An 18,370-nucleotide genomic window follows, 5' to 3' on the forward strand; every position below is an offset into this window, starting at 1 on the left:
AAGAACCAGTCGCTCCAGCAGCTTCATGATGTTAGAGGTTAGGGCCACCGGTCGGAAGTTATTTTGCTCAGTGCTGCCTGGTTTTTTGGGAACTGGTACAATTGTAGACCGCTTAAAACAGGAGGGGACTGTGCCATCCGATAGAGACCGCTTGAATAGGGAGGCGAGCACAGGGGCTAACTGCTCGGCACAGGTTCTCAGGCAGATCGACGACACTCCATCGGGGCCAGAAGACTTCCTGGGATTCAGCTTACGGAGGAGTACCTCAGTTTCGTGGATGGCAGCAGGAGCCAGGGTGCCGGATTCACCCAAGGGGGGGGTCACCATGGCCGCGGCTGTGCGGTCCGTGAGCTGGGTGGGTTGGCGCTCGAACCTGCAGTAGAACTCATTGAGCTCCTCTGCCAGACGAAGACTTGGGGTCACCGGTTGAGGAACGGGTTTGAAGTTCGTGGCCGCCCTCAGGCCCTTCCAAACCTCTTGTGTGTTGTTAGACTGGAGGCAGAGCCCCACCTTCTCGGAGTAAGCCCTCTTTGCCGATCGCAGCTCTCTTTTCAGGGTGTACCTGGCCTCCCTGTACTCCTCGGGTGAGCCAGACCTGTGCGCTTCCTCCTTGCGTTTCCGAAGCCGGCGGAGCTAGTCGTTGAACCAGGGCTTGTTATTGGGGAAGACCCTGAACGTCTTGGATGGGATGCACATTTCCTCACAGAAACTAATGTAGGAGGTGATATTTTCTGCCCATTCATCTAGGGAGGGTGCCTCTAGGGTCGACCAGTCGGTGGTGTCAAAGCAAGCTTGTAGCTCCATTTTAGACTCAGCTGTCCATTTTTTAATTGTTTTGATGGTGGGCTTAGAGGACTCCAGGAGCCTCCTGTAAGTGGGAATCAGGTGGATTGTGTTGTGGTCGGAGTTTCCCAGGTGGGCACCCTGGGAGGCCTTGTAAGCGTTCTTGTGGACCGTGTAGCAATGGTCCAGGGTGTTGCAGTTTCTGGTAGGGCAGGTTATGTGCTGCTTGTATCGGGGCATCTCATGTCGCAGGTTCGCCTTGTTAAAGTCGCCCAGAATGATGAACAGGGCCTCCGGGAGGGCAGTTTCCCACCCCGAGATACAGTCCCTGAGGGTTTGCAAGGCAGTCCTGGAGCATGCGTCGGGAGGGATGTAGACTCCGACGAGGACAAGGGAAGAGAACTCTCTGGGGGAGTAATTAGGCCTGCAGTTAATGGCTAGAAACTCGACATCAGGGGTGCAGGTTTTGTTGAGGGTGGTGATGTTGGAGCACCAGGAGGAGTTGATGTAAAAGCAGATGCCCCCCCCTCTCATTTTCCCAGAGAGGGCTACATCACGGTCTGCTCTGAGGAGGTTGTAGCCCGGTACGTGTATGGAGTTGTCGGGGGTGCTGTCACTCAGCCAGGTCTCGGTAAAACAGAGAACAGGGGTATTTTTGCCGATCTGGGGTTTGCTGCCTAGTAGGAGGAGCAGCTCGTCCAGTTTGTTTGGAAGTGAGCAGACGTTGGCTAATAGGATGGCCGGGACGGGAGTGCGCAGACCTTTTCTTTTGAGTCGGGCCTGGGCCCCCGCCCTCCTACCTCTGTGGCAGCGGCGTGTGTTCGGTGCATGCTTGGAGACGAGGAATTTGGCGTGGGTGGTGACAGCATCCCACAGGGCGGAGCACCATGCAGGCTTGGGGCTGACCAGGGGTTCCCAACTGAGGAGGACCTCTCTAGATACGGGGGTAATATATTGTAGCCGTTCCGTGCACATGGTGCAGGTGCCCCCATAGAAGGTGGTAGGCCCGGTGATGGTACGGGGGGTATGGGGCAGTCAGGCAGCACAGTGTAGGGCACAGGTGGGTGGTATAGGGCACGGGTAGGTGGTAGCACAGGCAGCACAGTATAGGGCCCAAGTGATTGGTATGGCAGTCAGCCCAGTCAGAGTGGCGCAGTACCGTCCGGTGGTGTGGGAGGCAGCACCAGTGTTGATGTGAGGCAGGCAGCGCACTCAGTATAGGACACAGTATAGGGCACAGGTAGGTGTATGCCAGGCAGGCAGCACAGTATAGGGCCCAGGTAGGTAGTATGGCAGGCAGCCCAGACAGAGTGACACAGTAAATTGGAGGTGCGAGCAGCACAGCAAGTCAGAGGGCAGGGGGACAGAGGGTCCCCGCAGTAGGAGGTGTAGCCGGCAGCACAGGTAATATTGTAAGGCAGGCAGCGCAGCACAAATAAAGTACACAGTACACAGGTGTAGGCACAGGTGGGTGGACTAGCAGGCAGGCAGCACAGCACGGTATAGGGCACAGGTAGGTGGTGTAGCAGGTAAGTGGCACAGTACTCTTCAGCACAGCAGGGCATAGGGCAGAGGCAAGACCGGGCAGAGACAAGATGGTGGATAGATCCCCATGGGGAGCGAACATCTGAGGGACTCACCATAGGTGGCAGGATCCACAGCCGCTGGAGTGGTGTATCCGGTAGGGGAGACTGGTCCTGGAGGGCGCAGATCCTGGAGGTTGGACACTGTTCGTGCACCTGGGGGAATCCACTGCTGCCCCTGTGGTCGCTGGGTGGAATGTGTGCAGGCCAGGCCACGTGGAGGAGGTTGACACCTCCGGAGGATGGGAGTCAGACCGGGCCCCGCCGGGAGTTGCGTTGGAGAGGCGATGCGGGAGGCATCCACTGACGCTTGCCGGTTGCTGGAAGGCAGGAGTTGCAGCGGCCGCCAGGGACTAGGACTTCCCCGGGGGGATGCAGCAGCCAGGAGCGGGTATGCGTCCGAAGTGCCAGCAGCAGATGAAGAGGCCAGGAGCGGAGGTCCGACAGCGGCAGATGCTGGGATGCGGAGGTCCGGCAGTACCCTCCGCAGGTGGCAGCAGTGGTCCGGCGAAGCAGTGGCGGGCAGGGTCCGGAGCATAGACCAGAGCAGTGCCGACAGTCGGGGCCTGAGACTCGGCTGAGGGTCCACGTGGTGACGGCGGGTGAGTAGCCGCTGACCTTGCAGGACCAGCTAGCTAGCAGCTGTGGCTCTGATCGAGAGGATCGGCTGTCTGGATTCAGAGGCGGCAGAGGGAGCAGAGGCCTCGCGTAGAGTGCAGCAGGGGGGAGCCGAGCAGAGAAATCCTGGAGCTGTGGTAGTAGAGGCCGTACCGGTGGCGAAACTGCTTCGGAGGGGATGGGGGCCACGTGGGAGGCCAGTCGGTGATGGAAGATCTGTTTCGTTGGGGCAGAGCAGAAGCAGGAGCGATGGACCACAGTGGCGCAGGCAGATGGATTTCCGCGCTGCAACACTGGGAGTATGCCGGTCGGGGTCCCGCAGGATGGCCGTAGTTGGAGGCCCGTAGGTAGCCCAGCCATCCCTGAGGGGGGATCACGGTGGTGTGGGTAGTTCTCCGATGTAAATAAACTAAGACTATGAAAAGACTAACTAACTCGATACTGCTAACACTAAAAAACAAAAAATAAACAAAATAAACAAAAAAGAGCAAGGAATTGTCGGGAGCCGATGTGACCGAGGCTGCTCACGTGGGCGCCATCTTGGATCAAAAAGGGCTCTTTCACATCAGACAACGCGAGCAGGAGCCGTTCTCCTGCACGCGTTGTCTGCCTGCGGCGTGTCGTTGGGTATCTGCGGTGCGACGCAATCAGCGGCGGTAGCTGGTAATTAAACCCGACGGAAAACGCCGGCTCGCGGGTGCGTTGGAGGAAAAACTGTGCCCGGGTGCGTCGGAACCGCAACGCATCGAAACGCAGCGTCGAGTGTGAAAGTTTAAATGAAAGTCTATGGACTTTCATCTTACCTTGGTTAATGCAAACGGCTGCCGTTTGCGTTAACGCACAAAGTCTGCCCTAATGTGAAAGAGCCCTAAGAAGCCAAACAATTCTGCCATGACTCATGTAAATTCATGTTCATTCTACTGCAGCTTTCTTACAATAGACACATATCCACATTAAAGAACAAGAGACTTTATTGAGCAAGAGGGAATCCATATTGTATAAGAAATGCAATACTGAGTAACATTCTATGTACAGTTTATAAGTATTGCTAATTCCTGAAGCTGCTTTTATTACAGGAGGCTAATTTTTATTTTGGCATTAAACCCAGTACAAAACAAGAGATAGGCTACAGCATTGGAGGGCAGAAAGATATTGGAAGCTCTCTCACGGATTGTTTCTTTACTACACATGAAAGTGAAAGGCCTGACACAGAATAAGGAAGCAGAGAGGAACGGAAAATGGTTGGTGAATACAGAAAAGGCTGCACGAGCAGATGCAGGAGAGAGTCCAACGACAGACAGGTCCCTCTTTGTTTTGCTATGGCACAGGGTGGCGAGTGAAAAGGCACTTGCATTGGATTTTAAGAGCATCCAGGGATCCAGCCCATGCAGGACAGGGATATCATTATGCAAACATCGTCATTTGAAGCCACTGTAAATGTAAAAACACAGAAGCTAATCAGAATGAATCACTTATGGGCAACATACATATTAACAGCTGTAATATATGTAAAGTGCAATAATAATAATAATAAAATCTATGCCGCCTTTGTGGATGCTTAACCCTTTCAGGACCGGCCGCCTAACCCCCAGGCACTTTTGCATGGGGAGGCGGGGTTGCGCGTTTAGAGGGTCAGGCAGTTGGATCCAGTTAGGATTTGCTGGGCCAGACGTCCTCCCCTTTCACCAGCAATATATACAAATGACTCGCACACCAGCCAATTGGATAAATGCTATAGTTTGTAATGAGACTAATAAAAGTTGCAGTGAAATATGCTTCAATGTTAACAAAACACAAGTGGCACACCAGCAGACATCAGAAAGTGACAATGGCATAAGTGCTTATATGGAGTCAATGCAGAGCCTCACAAAAACATGCATAGCAATAAGCATACAGTGTACATAAGCAGTGGGCAACATAGCAAGGCATACACATAAACAGTATGTTAGAACAGAGACTTCATAGAAAATATACCCTGACAGCACACTGTTTCAGAATAACCCTTCGTCAGAGGGTTTATACAGATATGCTCCTTCCGGCTGCTGCAAGTATCTAGTGCGATATACCAGCTTAAATAACGCTGATTAGAGCAGCACGCCCGCTCTGGACACCAGGGCCGGCCCATATGACGCACAGGAAGCCTCGCTGCGGCCGATGCGGGCGTCCATGCGTCACTTCCGGTCCCACGATCCTCCACTCATTCTGTGGCCAGCCAGACGGAGTAAGAGCACAGTATGCAGGGGCATAACTAGACATCACTGGGGCCCCTGCGAAACTTTGGAAGGGGCCCCCCACCCCCTCGCTTTCTGCAAGGAAAACTGAGGACCAATGTGTTTTCCCCATGCAGAGAAAAACACTTATGGTGGCCATACATGGTACAATAAAAACGTTCGATTAACCAGTTTATTCGATCTAAATGATCGAATCAAATGAAAAGTTGAAAATACTGGGGTTTTTTTTTTTTCGATCAAGAAATTTGAACGATTATCCCGTTTTTTTCGAGAAAAATCAGATCGGACATGCTGGAAAAATCTTTATATTCGGTCTAACGGAATAATCGAACTAAATTATCTAATCGGAAAAAAAAAAAAAAAATGAAAAATTGTACCATGTATGGCCATCTTTAGACTTAAAGGGAAGGTCCAAGCAAAATAAAAAAATGTTTCATTTACCTTTTTTTTATGCGTTACTGGTTCAATGCGTAAAAATGTACGCATTGAGCCAGTAACGCGTAAAAATGTATGTGTTAATGTTCCTGCACTAGCGGTAATGCGTAAAAATGTACGCAATGCGGCCCGCCGACCTCCGAGGTTGGAAAGCTGCTAATGGGGGACTGGAGCAGCAGTGAGTGACTACGAGGGCACAGGATGGCTGCGTGGGGCTGGTAGAAGCCCCAGGTAAGTGAAACTCATTTTTTTATTTTGCTTGGACCTTCCCTTTAAAGGAAATGTCAGGCATTCTATGCTACCCCCAGATCTACTTACCTGGAACTTCCTCCAGCCCCTTGTAGCCGACAAGGACTTGTCGCAGCTCTGTTCCCAGTACATACATACACATACACACACAGCCGTATTATTTTAGTACATGCTATATGGAGGAACAACAATGACATGCTGAACATAAGATATATTCACTGTAACTTTTGTAACTTTGGCAAAGCATTCAGAATGTCACTGATTGATACTGTTATTACAGGATCTGGGACTCTGTGTGAGACAACAAGCTCTCAATGAGGCAGCAACAGTCAGACATCAATCTTTCCCATTCCACGGTGTCCAGTAATCAGACACCATAAGGTCACACAAGGTGTGTGTGTGTGTGTGTGTGTGTGTGTGTGTGTGTGTGTGTGTGTGTGTGTGTGTGTGTGTGTGTGTGTTAAGAATCTAGGAATCTCCTGAGGGACAGTCTTCAACTTTTTTTCCAACTGTGACTCCTTTGTAATGTTGTACATAAAGTCAGCAGAACTGCTGCAGTGAGAGACAGATGGTTTTTTTTTTTACGAACCCTAGGGAGAAGGGACAGTGTACAAATTCCAAAGTGTGTATGATTCCTTATCTGTGTAGTGGACACATGCAGTCAACATAAAAATGGTATGAGAGTAGAATACGTTTTCTCTCCATGCCCTTAGTTGCTTATCAGTCTCTCAAACTTTTTCCCCCACGGGGCCCCCTGAGGCTTCTGGGCCTCCCTATGGAGGCATCCCTTGCAGGGTCTATTGTTATGCCCCTGACAATATGGCTGCCAAAGATGCGTGAGAGGGGGGTGCAGGACCAGGACACACCAGCTGTCAAAAAAGGGAAGCAGGGAGCATAACAATAATTAATATAAGTGATGTGTTTAGTTTATTGGTATGCGCCTTGCTTCCTTTTTTTGACAGCTGATTTGTCCTGGCCTTGCGCCCCCGCTCGCGTATGTGCGACAGCCATATTAGGGATGGCTGGCTCTTTCCCAGTCTGGCTGGCCGCACAATGAGTGGAGGATCGTGGGACCGGAAGTGACGCAAGGACACCCGCATCGGCCGCCACGAGGTTTCCTGTGCGTCATATGGGCCGGCCCTGGTGTCCAGAGCGGGCGTGCTGCTCTAATCAGCGTTATTTAAGCTGGTATATCGCACTAGATACTTGCAGCAGCCGGAAGGAGCATATCTGTATAAACCCTCTGACGAAGGGTTATTCCGAAACAATGTGCTGTCAGGGTATATTTTCTATGAAGTCTCTGTTCTAACATACTGTTTATGTGTATGCCTTGCTATGTTGCCCACTGCTTATGTACACTGTATGCTTATTGCTATGCATGTTTTTGTGAGGCTCTGCATTGACTCCATATAAGTACTTATGCCATTGTCACTTTCTGGTGTCTGCTGATGTGCCACTTGTGTTTTATTAACATTGGAGCATATTTCACTGCAACTTTTATTAGTCTCATTACAAACTATAGCATTTACCCAATTGGCTGGTGTGTGTGTCATTTGTATATATTGTATGGTCTTTTCAGGCTAGATAAGCGATAAGCCGCTGTGGACACCTCCACGCTCACCGACATCCCCGCTCGTTTTGACATTAAGTCCCAGGTCGGTGCTTGATGACGTCATCAAGCTGCAGCCTGGGACTTACGTCACAGCAAGCAGAGATGCCGGCCAGAGTTAAGAAATGTTCTCTGAAACACAACTGTCAACACACCATTTTGACTTTCCAGATAATTACTGTATATAATAACCAGTTCCGGATCCTTGATACGTATATATACGCCCCTGTGTATCTCACTTGCAGATCAGGGGTGTGTATATATGCACTGTTTACTTAATCCCCCCCCACCCCCCACCCCCCACCCAATCGCGATCCCTGTGGCGTTCCGTTCATCTTATCCCCATCCTTCCATGATTGGGGTATGAGAATCAGCTCTTCCTAACCCCCGATCGCCGTGCCTGTGATGAATGCGAGCTTGCGGCAGTGACACGCAACTCTCATTCAAAGCCTAAAGCAAACTGTTACACACACAATAGTTCCTGTCTGCTGTTAAAGAGAACCTGTAACAAAAAAATACTTACCTCAGGAGAGGGAAGCCTCAGGGACTCAATGAGGCTTCCCCGTCCTCTGTAGCCTGGGGGAATCCAGCGCTGGCTCCCCCAAAACTTTGCAGTAGCGGCTCTTTGTTTGGGCTAAGGCGAAAATAGCCAAGCCCGATCGATCTGCTCTACTTTCAGTGTGATAAGTAGTGATAAGATTTGTTGGCAAATTAATGGGAGGAGTGTGATGTGAAAATTGCTCTGGTCTTGAAGGGGAAAAAACCTGTGGTAGGAAAATGGTTAAAGTAAAGGTTTACCAATTTAAAAATAAAAAAGTCAGATACTCACTTAAGGAGAGGGAAGGCTCGGTCCTAATGAGCCTTCCCTCTCCTCTCCCGGTGCCCGGTAACGCTCAGGATCCCCCGTAGCAGTATTCGACCAGTTCGGTCAAATACTGCCACTTGCGCAGCCGAAGGGAGCTTTCGGAAGCCTTCGGGAGCACTCGGGCTCCCGAAGACGGGCCGCTCCATACTACACATGCGCGAGCACCCTCTATGACGCACTCGCGCGTACGTAGTATGGAGCGGCCCGTCTTCGGAAGCCCGAGTGCTCCCGAAGACCTCAAGTCCCTGTGGCGGCGGACGCGAACGGGGGAGCCAGCGCAGCACCGAGGGCACCGGGAGAGGAGAGGGAAGGCTCATTAGGACCGAGCCTTCCCTCTCCTTAGGTGAGTATCTGACTTTTTTATTTTTAGATTGGTAACCATTGGCTTTAAGATATAGTCTTACCTGTGGGCAGGGCTTTGACCACTGCCTGGCAAGTATTGAGTGTGGATAATGTCACATAACCAAATTTTTTTTTATCCATTCCTTTTTTTTATTTCTAGTGCTGAACTCGCCTGCAGTGCTTTCACTAGAGTATAGTCTTGTCACTAACTGTCCCTTACAGGGGCTCAGAATTTAATTCTTAGTATAGTCATATGTATATAATAATCTAAGGCTAGTTTAGGGGAAGACAATCAACTTATCCATAAGTTTTGGAGATATGGAGGGAAAATGGGGTGCCAGGAGAAAACCATGTCTCCAAACTTTAAAGTGGCCAGACATAACCAAAAGGGCGGAAGAAGGATTTCAGGAGACCTGTGTCACTATTGCTATCCCCAGGAGGAACTGGAACCATGACATGTACATATGAAGAGAGTGCGGGCTCGTTTCCACTATAGCGAATCCGCATGCGGGCACTGCATGCGGATTCGCATACTCAATGTTAGTGGATGGGGCTGTTTCCACGTGTGTCGTCGGCGGCGGCGTTTTTCGGTGCGGGAAAAATCTGCACGACAGGGTCGTTAGATTTCCCGTGCGGCAGGAATGCGGGCGAATCGCCGCTAATGCATTCAATAGGGAAATCGCATGCGGCTTTGTCATGCGGATTTCCCCGCGATTTCGCATGAAAGGCAATGGAACTTTACACAGGCAGTGACATAGTTAAATTCGCCTGGCTCCTTGCCATGCAAAATCGCATGCGAAATCGCGGGTAAATCCGCATGGGGAAACGCAGCCGCATGCGATTTCTTCAGCGGTGGAATCCAGGCGATTCCGCACCGCTACAGTGGAAACGAGCCCGCAAGACTCAGAACAATCAACAATGGTTTGTTTGTTTATTTTTTGTTTTTAAAGAGACACTGAAGCGAAAAAATATATATGATATAATGAATTGGTTGTGTACTATGAATAATTACTAGAAGATTAGCAGCAAAGAAAATATTCTCATATTTTTATTTTCAGGTATATAGTGTTTTTTCTAACATTGCATTATTCTATAATATGTGCAGATTATACAACACTCAGCATTCAAAATGAGTCTTTCAGAGCAGTCTGTGAAGTAATGAACTCTCCTCTAGCAGAGGAAAAGTAAACAGTTCAATTACAGTTAAGATAATAAAAGTCAGATAACAGCCCTCTCCACCACTAAGTTAGTTGGAGAGCTTAATAGCTTTTTTGCATAGAGATAACAACTGGAGTTTCTCAACTCTTCCTGTACTGGAAACAATTAGACTGATGTATCTGATCTTAATGTTTTTTTTCTTAGCTGTACTACACATACAAATCATAATATCATCATTTTTTTTTTCGCTTCAGTGTCTCTTTAAAGATGTGTTTTATGCTGGGAATACATGATACATTTTTGACAGATTAACTTAACGATCGATTTCCGATCATTTTTCGGATCGATTTATTTCACTTCTATGAGAAAATCGATCAGGAAAACAATCGAAATCAGATCAGATCTGTTGGAAATGATCTATCGAGCCATCTATCTGCTGAAAAAAAATCACGGTGTATTTTCAGCATTATAGACCTATCTCTTCGACACCTGACACCGAGATTCAGAATGAGCTGGATCTCAAAAAAGTATATTTTTGCTGAGACTTTTGGGTGCATTTTCCCTTTCCTCTGAGGAAATTTCCTCTCACTTCATGTTGTGTCTCTGGGACAGGAATGAATGGGAAATCTACATATCATGGTCAAAGAATGCAGTAAAATACTGGCAGAGGCTGTAACCCTTACCAACTCAATCCAAAATTAAAAAGTAATAAGATTTTAGCTAAAGCTCTCTCTGGTGGCTCATGCAGCCCACATATCCCTCATCGCTCTCCACCTTCTTTCACCAAGATCCACACATCTAGGCTTCATGCCCATTCACCTCACTTTCACATATCCACCCCTTTCTCATTTGGTCTATAGAACATCCGATTTGACTGGCACAAACCTTCAATCACAACCTTTACTATGCAAGTCTCTTAACATTCTGGTTGCGGGATGGTGTAATGGTTAAGGGCTCTGCCTCTGACACAGGAGACCAGGGTTCGAATCTCGGCTCTGCCTGTTCAGTAAGCCAGCACCTATTCAGTAGGGGACCTTAGGCAAGTCTCCCTAACACTGCTACTGCCTATAGAGCGCGTCCTAGTGGCTGCAGCTCTGGCGCTTTGAGTCCGCCAGGAGAACAGCGCAATATAAGTGTTATTTGTCTTGTCTTGTTGTTACTTTGTTTAGCTTTCACCACCTGACTCCACTTCTGCTGCTCTCTTCTATAGAGTCCTCCACTTCACATATATTATTTACCATACATTTGACATGGGTCCCTCATACATTTTCAAATAACGTTATTGGCAGGTCAGATAAATAACATAAGTAACCTTTACCCCATCTTTTCCCCAAAATAGCTGGATAAGGAGAAGAAAAATAAGAACAAACACAAGGAAGGTAATTGAAAAAGTATGAAAGACAAGATCTAGTACAAATGTTGTGCTTACAGAAAAAAGATTGAATTTGATCACACCATCTTTGTCTGTGTCCATGTTCTGGAACATTCCTGAGGAAGGAAAGCATGCTGTTATTGTACTACAAAACGTATTCAGTATGACTTTAGAAAAATGAATGGTCATGATTTACACAACCCGAGGCTTTTTGATACACTCAAAGTAAATCTGCCACAAAAGAGTGTCATACTGAACTTTCGGCTATAATAGTGTGAAACTCAAACACAGCAAGCATGCAGCCAGTGGCTTCAGATTTGAGACACCTTCTGCATACAGGGCTGCCATGAAAAAAATTTGGGCCCTATACTGACCAAACTTACTGGGCCCCCCTCACTCCCCTGCACCCCCACATGGCAATTCACAATCTTTGAAGTTCTGAACACACTGACGTCCATGTGTCTGCATTTCACACGTTCCCTTGTCTTCATTAAGACTGTAACTGCGCTTGTACAGAATGCTCCCAGCTATCGGAACACGATGGAGAAGGCACGTGGCCCGGAACAGTGCATGTTCAGTGCTCCACAACCCAGCTGGATTGTGTAGACTTCACAGCAGTTAACAGATTGGACCAGAAGGGTACTGAGGGAGCTGATGGACTACAGAGAGCTGGAAGGAGTACCAGGAAAGTAAAAATCCTTTTCTCCCATTCCTCTCAGGTTTATTTAATCACTGACTAAGGTGCCTCCCGGCTCTTCTCATCACAATAATGGGCAGCCCATGTGTGGTACTATTCGCTGGGCCCCATATTCACTCGGGCCCCATATAGCAGTGCTCCCTGTGATGTCCTGAAGGCAGCCCTGTCTGCATACTTGTTCTGTGACTGAGAAGGTATTTGATGCAAAGGATCAACAAGACCAAGCAAACTGATTTTTTTTAAAAGGCAATAAGACACATTCTTCTGACTACAGATTTAATCCAAATCTAGGCTCTGTGGAGTAAGTGGGGTTGCTGCTTGGCTGGTATCATTGCGATATTCAAATTGCTGGGGGACGAAGCACAAATTATTTGAGACATGGAAATACTTTAGTATAGTTCCCTTTAAAGAAAAAGAAAGAAAAATACCAACTTGATTTTATTAGCAAGACTGATTTTGCTTAGGCTTCAGCACAACAAATAATTGGCTGGCAGATTACGATGAATGATGGACAAACCACTATCACAAAATATGTGAACTGGAAGCTGTGATTGCTACACTTCTACATCGTGACATTTTTTCAAGCAATCAAGTATACTTGACTGTTTTAATTGATCATGTATTGTCAATCTAAGGCCACATACACACATCAGACCATAGTCTGATTGAAAATGAAAGATCACAGACCAATTTTACCCCCTTCCATGTAGTATGAGAGCCACACCTTCACAGTCTTTTCTATGGAGCTGAACTCCACATCAGAAAAAAATCTTTGCAAGATGCTGCACACACAGATGCTGTACAGACACAAAAGATCAGTATCTGCAAAAGATCCATTCCTGCAAATTGCATTCATAGTCTGAGATCTGCAGATCATCATACACACCTTGTTTAACTGACATTCATCTGCAGATCAGACAATCATCTGCAGATCTGAAAATCCATCCTGGTGGATCTGATCTGCAGATGAATGTCTGTTAAAACAAGGTGTGTATGATGATCTGCAGATATCATAGACTATGAATGCATTTTGCAGGAACGGATCTTTTGCAGGAACGGCTCTTTTGCAGGAACAGATCTTTTGCAGATACTGATCTTTTGAATGTCTACAGCATCTTTGTGTGCAGCATCTTGCAAAGATTTCTGTCTGATGGGGAGCTCAGCTCCATAGAATAGACTGTGTAGGTATGGCTCTCATACTACATGGAAGGGGGTAAAATTGGTCTGTGATCTTTCATTTTCAAAAGACTATGGTCTGATGTGTGTATGAGCCTTTAGGGTTAAGGCATACATTGCAAGATGTCACTAGTGAAGAACTGTATGCAGCTAGCAACATCAACCCCACTGCTAGTGAGACCAATCTCTACAATGTGTGCAATTTCATACTACCGATCGTTATGCTGAGCGGAGATTTACAATGGTACCACAACACTAATATGAAACTCCCCAACTGCTGAGAAACAGACAATTCCTTCATTTCATCTGTTCTTTGCAGTGATGAAAGGCATTGCTTAGTTTAGCAAGCAGGTAACATTGAATATTAAATATGTCTAATCTATTAAAAAATGTTTACTAGTGTACTGCCAGCATCACAAAATAGCGTACATTAAAAAATAAAAATTTGGGTGCGGTGTAGGGTTGCCACGGTGTAACTGTATACCGTGGTTGGATTGTGCATGGTAATTATATCATGTACAAACCCGTTTTCCTGGTTCTAGGGGGTGGGGGAGAGCGGCCGCAGCAGCAGTAGGGGAGAGCGATTGCATTGGCAAGAGAAGAGCGGGTGCATCGGCGGGGTAGAGCGATCAGAACAACTCACCTTCCTTCAAAAACACGCAGTCTACCTTCTTCCTCCCAGGCGTCGTCGTCTTTGTAACAGCGGCCCCTGTGATGCAGGTCATCACAGGGGGCGCTATTATCAATGCGACAACACCTGGGTGGAACAAGATAGATGCTGCGTGTGGCTTAAGGAAGGCGAGTTGTTACTACCTGCTCTCCCCGCCGCTTCACCTCTTCTGGAGGCACCTACCAGGCTAGCCTATACTGAGTACCTATACTGGAGGCCCCTACCTAGCTAGCCTATACTGGGGGCAACTATACAGGCTACCTATACTGGAGGCAACTATACTGGCTACTTATATTGGAGGCACCTACTTGGCTAGCCGATACTGGAGGCACCTACCTGGCTAGCATATACTGGGGCAACTATACTGGAGGCCCCTACTGGGCTAGCCTATACTGGGGCCAACTATACTAGCTACCTATATACTGGAGGCACCTACCTGGCAAGCCTATACAGGGGGCAACTATACTGGCGGCACATACCTAGCTAGTCTATACTGGGGCAATTATACAGGCTACCAGTACTGGAGGCACCTACCTGGCTAACCTATACTAGGGGTACCAGTAGCTGGCCAGTTTGGGTATTGGCCGGCAGATCCCAAAGTTTTCGGGTTTTGGCCGTAAAACATACAGTATATATACACACTTTAACTTTAAAGTGCACCCGAACTTGGGCACATAATCAGATACTTACCTTAAGTAAGGGAAGCCTCAGGATCCTATTGAGACTTCCCTTGCTACTCTGTTGTCACCCTTCACTGAGCGTGCCCCCCCGAAAGACTACCAACAAGGCATTGTTGCTAATCTCATCGGGCCACCCAGCTCCTCTTCCTGGATCATGGCCGTGCAATAGGCCACGGTTTAGGAAGAGGAGCTGCCCGGCCTCGATGTGAAGGGGGGCTGAGCTCTGCAATGGGGGAGGGCCTTCAGACAAGAAAGGGAAGCTTCAATATAAACCTGAGGCTTCCCTTTCTTCAGTATCGGATTTTGAACCCAAGCTTCGGTTCGGGTTTACTTTAATAAAGAGTTTGTTCAACGAACTTTTTTCATTTTTATAAAGGTAATTGTGATGTACTTGGGTATAAGGATAATTGTGATGTACGGTAATTGTGTAATACCGTATACCATATTCTGTTGGTCTGTACAGAACATTTTCAAAAGGCACACAAAGCAGCTTTAAAGTGGGATGAAACTCTATATTAAATGCAAACATTAACCAATTGAGGACCACAGGCTTAAACCCCCCTAGTGACCAGGCGATTTTTTACAGCACACTGCAGCTTTAACAGTTTATAGCACAGCTATACAATTTAGCAGCCAGATGAATCTTGCCTCCTTTACTGCCCACCAACAGAGCTTTCTGTTGATGAGATCTGATTCCTGCTGCAATTTTGTTTTTATTAATTTCATTGCATTTTTTCTTTGAAGTGAACCTAAAGCCAAGTAAAAAAAAAGTGAGATCAACTCACCTGGGGCTTCCATCAGCCCCCTGCAGCCGATCGGTGCCCTCCCAGCCCCGCTCCGATGGTCCAGGACCCGCCGGCGAACACTTCCGGTTTGGCTGTCACCGGCCAACAGGCATGGGAACGCGAGTAATTCTTCGCGTTCCCAGCCTGTATATCGCCCCCTATGCTGCTATTGCGGTTTGGGGGTTTGGGGGATGGCTCCGATGAGGTCACATTTTACTCTTTCTGGTTCGTATAAAACCAACAGCCGGTTTACAGAGAGGCTCTCTTTTCTGTTTCCTGTCCCTGCTGGCTATAATAATCTTTATTTATGTTAGGACATTTTGTATGCTATATCTTGTATGCTGTATATACTTAGTTTAGACGTAACTTAGTATAGAAAGAAGATAACTGATTACCATTCATGAAGAATGTTAGTCAAGAGCTTGTAACGCAAATGGACTTAAAGAACGATTGCTTCGCTAAGATGTAACGACATGTAGAGAGGAGTATCTGTATATCTGTTGACTGAATAAACTCCATCAAACTTTGAAGACGCCTAAGAAAGTCTATCTCCTATAATGCTTGCCGTGAGGAGAGTCGAGTCAGCTCACATTCTGTGAGGTGCACCTCTAAGGGGGTGCTGGTGCCGCAGCAAAAGGTGATTTCTAACAGTGGTGCCGTGAACCGAGTGCTGTTTAGCAGACAAGACAGAAAAGGACTGGGCCAGATGTCAGTCTGGTATCTAGGTTTTCCAGGACTTTCACAGTAATACAAGCGGAGTAGAGACTTAGCTTGCCAAGTGTGAGCTAAGTGTGCGGTAGGCTGCAGAGCCAGCACACGGTCTGAAGTTCGAGTAAATAATCAGCGGCGAGTCGTGGACCTGTTTTATTGGGTGGTGATGTACACACAACCCACTGCCGAACAGGATTCATTGGTGGGGCATCCCAGGCAAACATTTGGAGCAAGTTTATCGTCAAGGGACCGGAGAATCTGCTGAGCAGGCAAACGCTCAGTAAACGCTCACCGAGATCCACTGGCTCGTGGAAGAAAACTTGCCGTAGCTGATCAAACTGGCAGAAGGGGAGAGTCCGCATGAATTGGCAAGTATAAAGTTTTGTTTATTTGGTTATACAGCAGTGTCTGTCTTGTGGTTGTATACAGTAATATGATAATGCATTCTGTGTGTTATGTGCAGCTGCGGACTCCTTTCTCCCTCCCGTCGGGTTGTAGGGAAGGGGGAGGAGGGGCTGGCAGGGCTGACAGTAGCTGTTCAGCGCCAGCGTGGGCAGCGTACATGTGATTTGACATAGTGATTTGGTCATAGTTTCTGTGCTTTAATGTGCAGGTGAAGATTTCTTCCCCCGAAGGGGGAGGGGGGGGGAGGAGGGGGAGTGGAATATTTCTTGTGATTTAATGTTCCTGTGTTGTATGTTATGGCTTAAATAGTGGGTATATACACGTTTGTCTATACACAGGCAGGTTTCCTTTCGCTGGACAGATGTTAACTGTGTTATCAGCTACTTTTTTTCCTTTTTCTTTCTCTCTCTCTCGCTTTACAGGGAAGGTCTGCTACTGTCTACGCAGTGTGTTAGGAGAGCTTGGAGTGATGCCAGCAGTGTTTCAGTTTAGTGTAGTGTCCCCCTTCAACAGAGATAGGGGTGACAGAAGCTAGAGAGGGAGGGTACTGTCCAGCGGGAAGTACTGAGCAGCGAGTGCCGGCTGTATTAATTGTTTGTGTGTTATTTGTTATGTTTTCTGGGCTGCGAGGTTAGTTAGTTGTCAGTGGACAGAGAAGTTTAGAGAGCTGTTTAGGACGGCTACGTAGAGCTGCGGCTAATGTCATTCTCATTATAGGGTTTTGTAACTAAGATAGTAATGTGCATTACAGTTTGAGGCAATGAGGTATTACTGATTAAGGTGTTTTATGTCAGTGGATATCTGCTAGAAGCTGGAAGATTTGTTTAGTTTTTTTCTTTCTCCATTTTTCTTCTCAGGCGGAGGAGTGTACGGAGGGGGGAGATTTCACAACCTCCTATGTTATAATTAAATTTTTTGTTCTCTGAAGCATCTGCGGGTGTCTGTAGCGGGATGCTAGTTTTCTAGAATGCATAAAGATGCTAAAATGTCTGGTGTGCACTTACAATGTCATTTTCTGATGGTTTTTTTTCCTTCTTAAAGTATATAGGATTGAGAGAATGCTATGGGAGATTGCATAGCAGCCATCTTGGCTGGCATTCCAGTACTCAAAATGGAGGCAGTGCAGGGAAATGCCACCCCCAAAGTGGGAGGGGTGGTGGTGCTGGGAGAGCCCACGTCACGCCAGGCCCCTGTCATGAATAAGGGAGGGGGGACAGAGGTGCCAGAGATCCAGGTATCAGAGCTGTGCACACGGCACCGTGCACAGGGTTGCTGATCAAGGGGGGGATGCGTGGGGGAGACACTCTACAGAGCATCTCGGGTTCTAGATTATTTTCCCGAAGGAAGGCCAGAATACGTGCACCAAGCAGTTGCTGAGAGACTAGCATGGTCACCGATTAGGAAGTGGTTTTCCAGCAAGGGGCAGGGAAACACATAGCAGTTAGATATTTCCCAGGAAGTGATTTGCGAGGGCAGGTCAGGGAGGTAACTGGACAGTGTTACTTATGGGATTATTCCTTTAAGTGGAGCACCATAATGGGTGGTGCAGCACGAGTTCCCAATAGAGTAATGGGAGAACAGTGCATCAGGGGTGCCGGAGTTGGAAAAAAAAAAAAAGGGAGTTGACCGATCCAGGTATCCGTCGCCCTGGCTGCAGAGCGGTAACGTTTTTTCCGGTTTTTTTTTACGTGGACAGGGCCAGAGCTTGACAAAGAGGTCAATGCTGGGCTGGGGCTGTTTGTGCGTTTTTCTCGTCCACCGATTGGTCACATATTTTTTTTCCAACTCCTACCAAGAGTAGCACAAAGAACAGAACTGACAGCAGTTCATGGGGCAATTATAAAGAAGGAGGAATTGCGGTTTACAGAGGGACAGTATCAGTACAGTGTTTGCCATAGGACTACCTACCAAGTGGGCATTCAGGGATCTGCATACAGGCATATGGAGCTGGAATGCTTAGCCCTGCGCCCTCGGTAGTTAAAGTGCAAAGCACACCCTCCT

At 47.6% G+C, this 18,370-nt stretch overlaps 1 protein-coding gene across 3 annotated transcripts in view; it reads right to left on the reverse strand.

Moving 5' to 3' along the window:
• Positions 1–3,937: 3,937 nt before the first annotated feature.
• The window catches only part of CAPN1 (calpain 1), a 144,390-nt gene continuing 129,957 nt past the window's right edge, over positions 3,938–18,370 (reverse strand). For all 3 annotated transcript variants that reach the window (XM_068260325.1, XM_068260324.1, XM_068260326.1), the window contains 2 exons: positions 11,303–11,361; positions 3,938–4,415 (listed from right to left, as the gene is read on the reverse strand). In XM_068260325.1, coding sequence (XP_068116426.1) covers positions 4,389–4,415; positions 11,303–11,361 — 86 coding nt within the window. In that variant the 3' untranslated portion in view covers positions 3,938–4,388. The remainder of the gene's footprint in view (positions 4,416–11,302; positions 11,362–18,370) is intronic.

The sequence above is a fragment of the Hyperolius riggenbachi genome, chromosome 11 (assembly GCF_040937935.1).
Source record: "Hyperolius riggenbachi isolate aHypRig1 chromosome 11, aHypRig1.pri, whole genome shotgun sequence".
NCBI classification, from domain to species: domain Eukaryota; kingdom Metazoa; phylum Chordata; class Amphibia; order Anura; family Hyperoliidae; genus Hyperolius; species Hyperolius riggenbachi.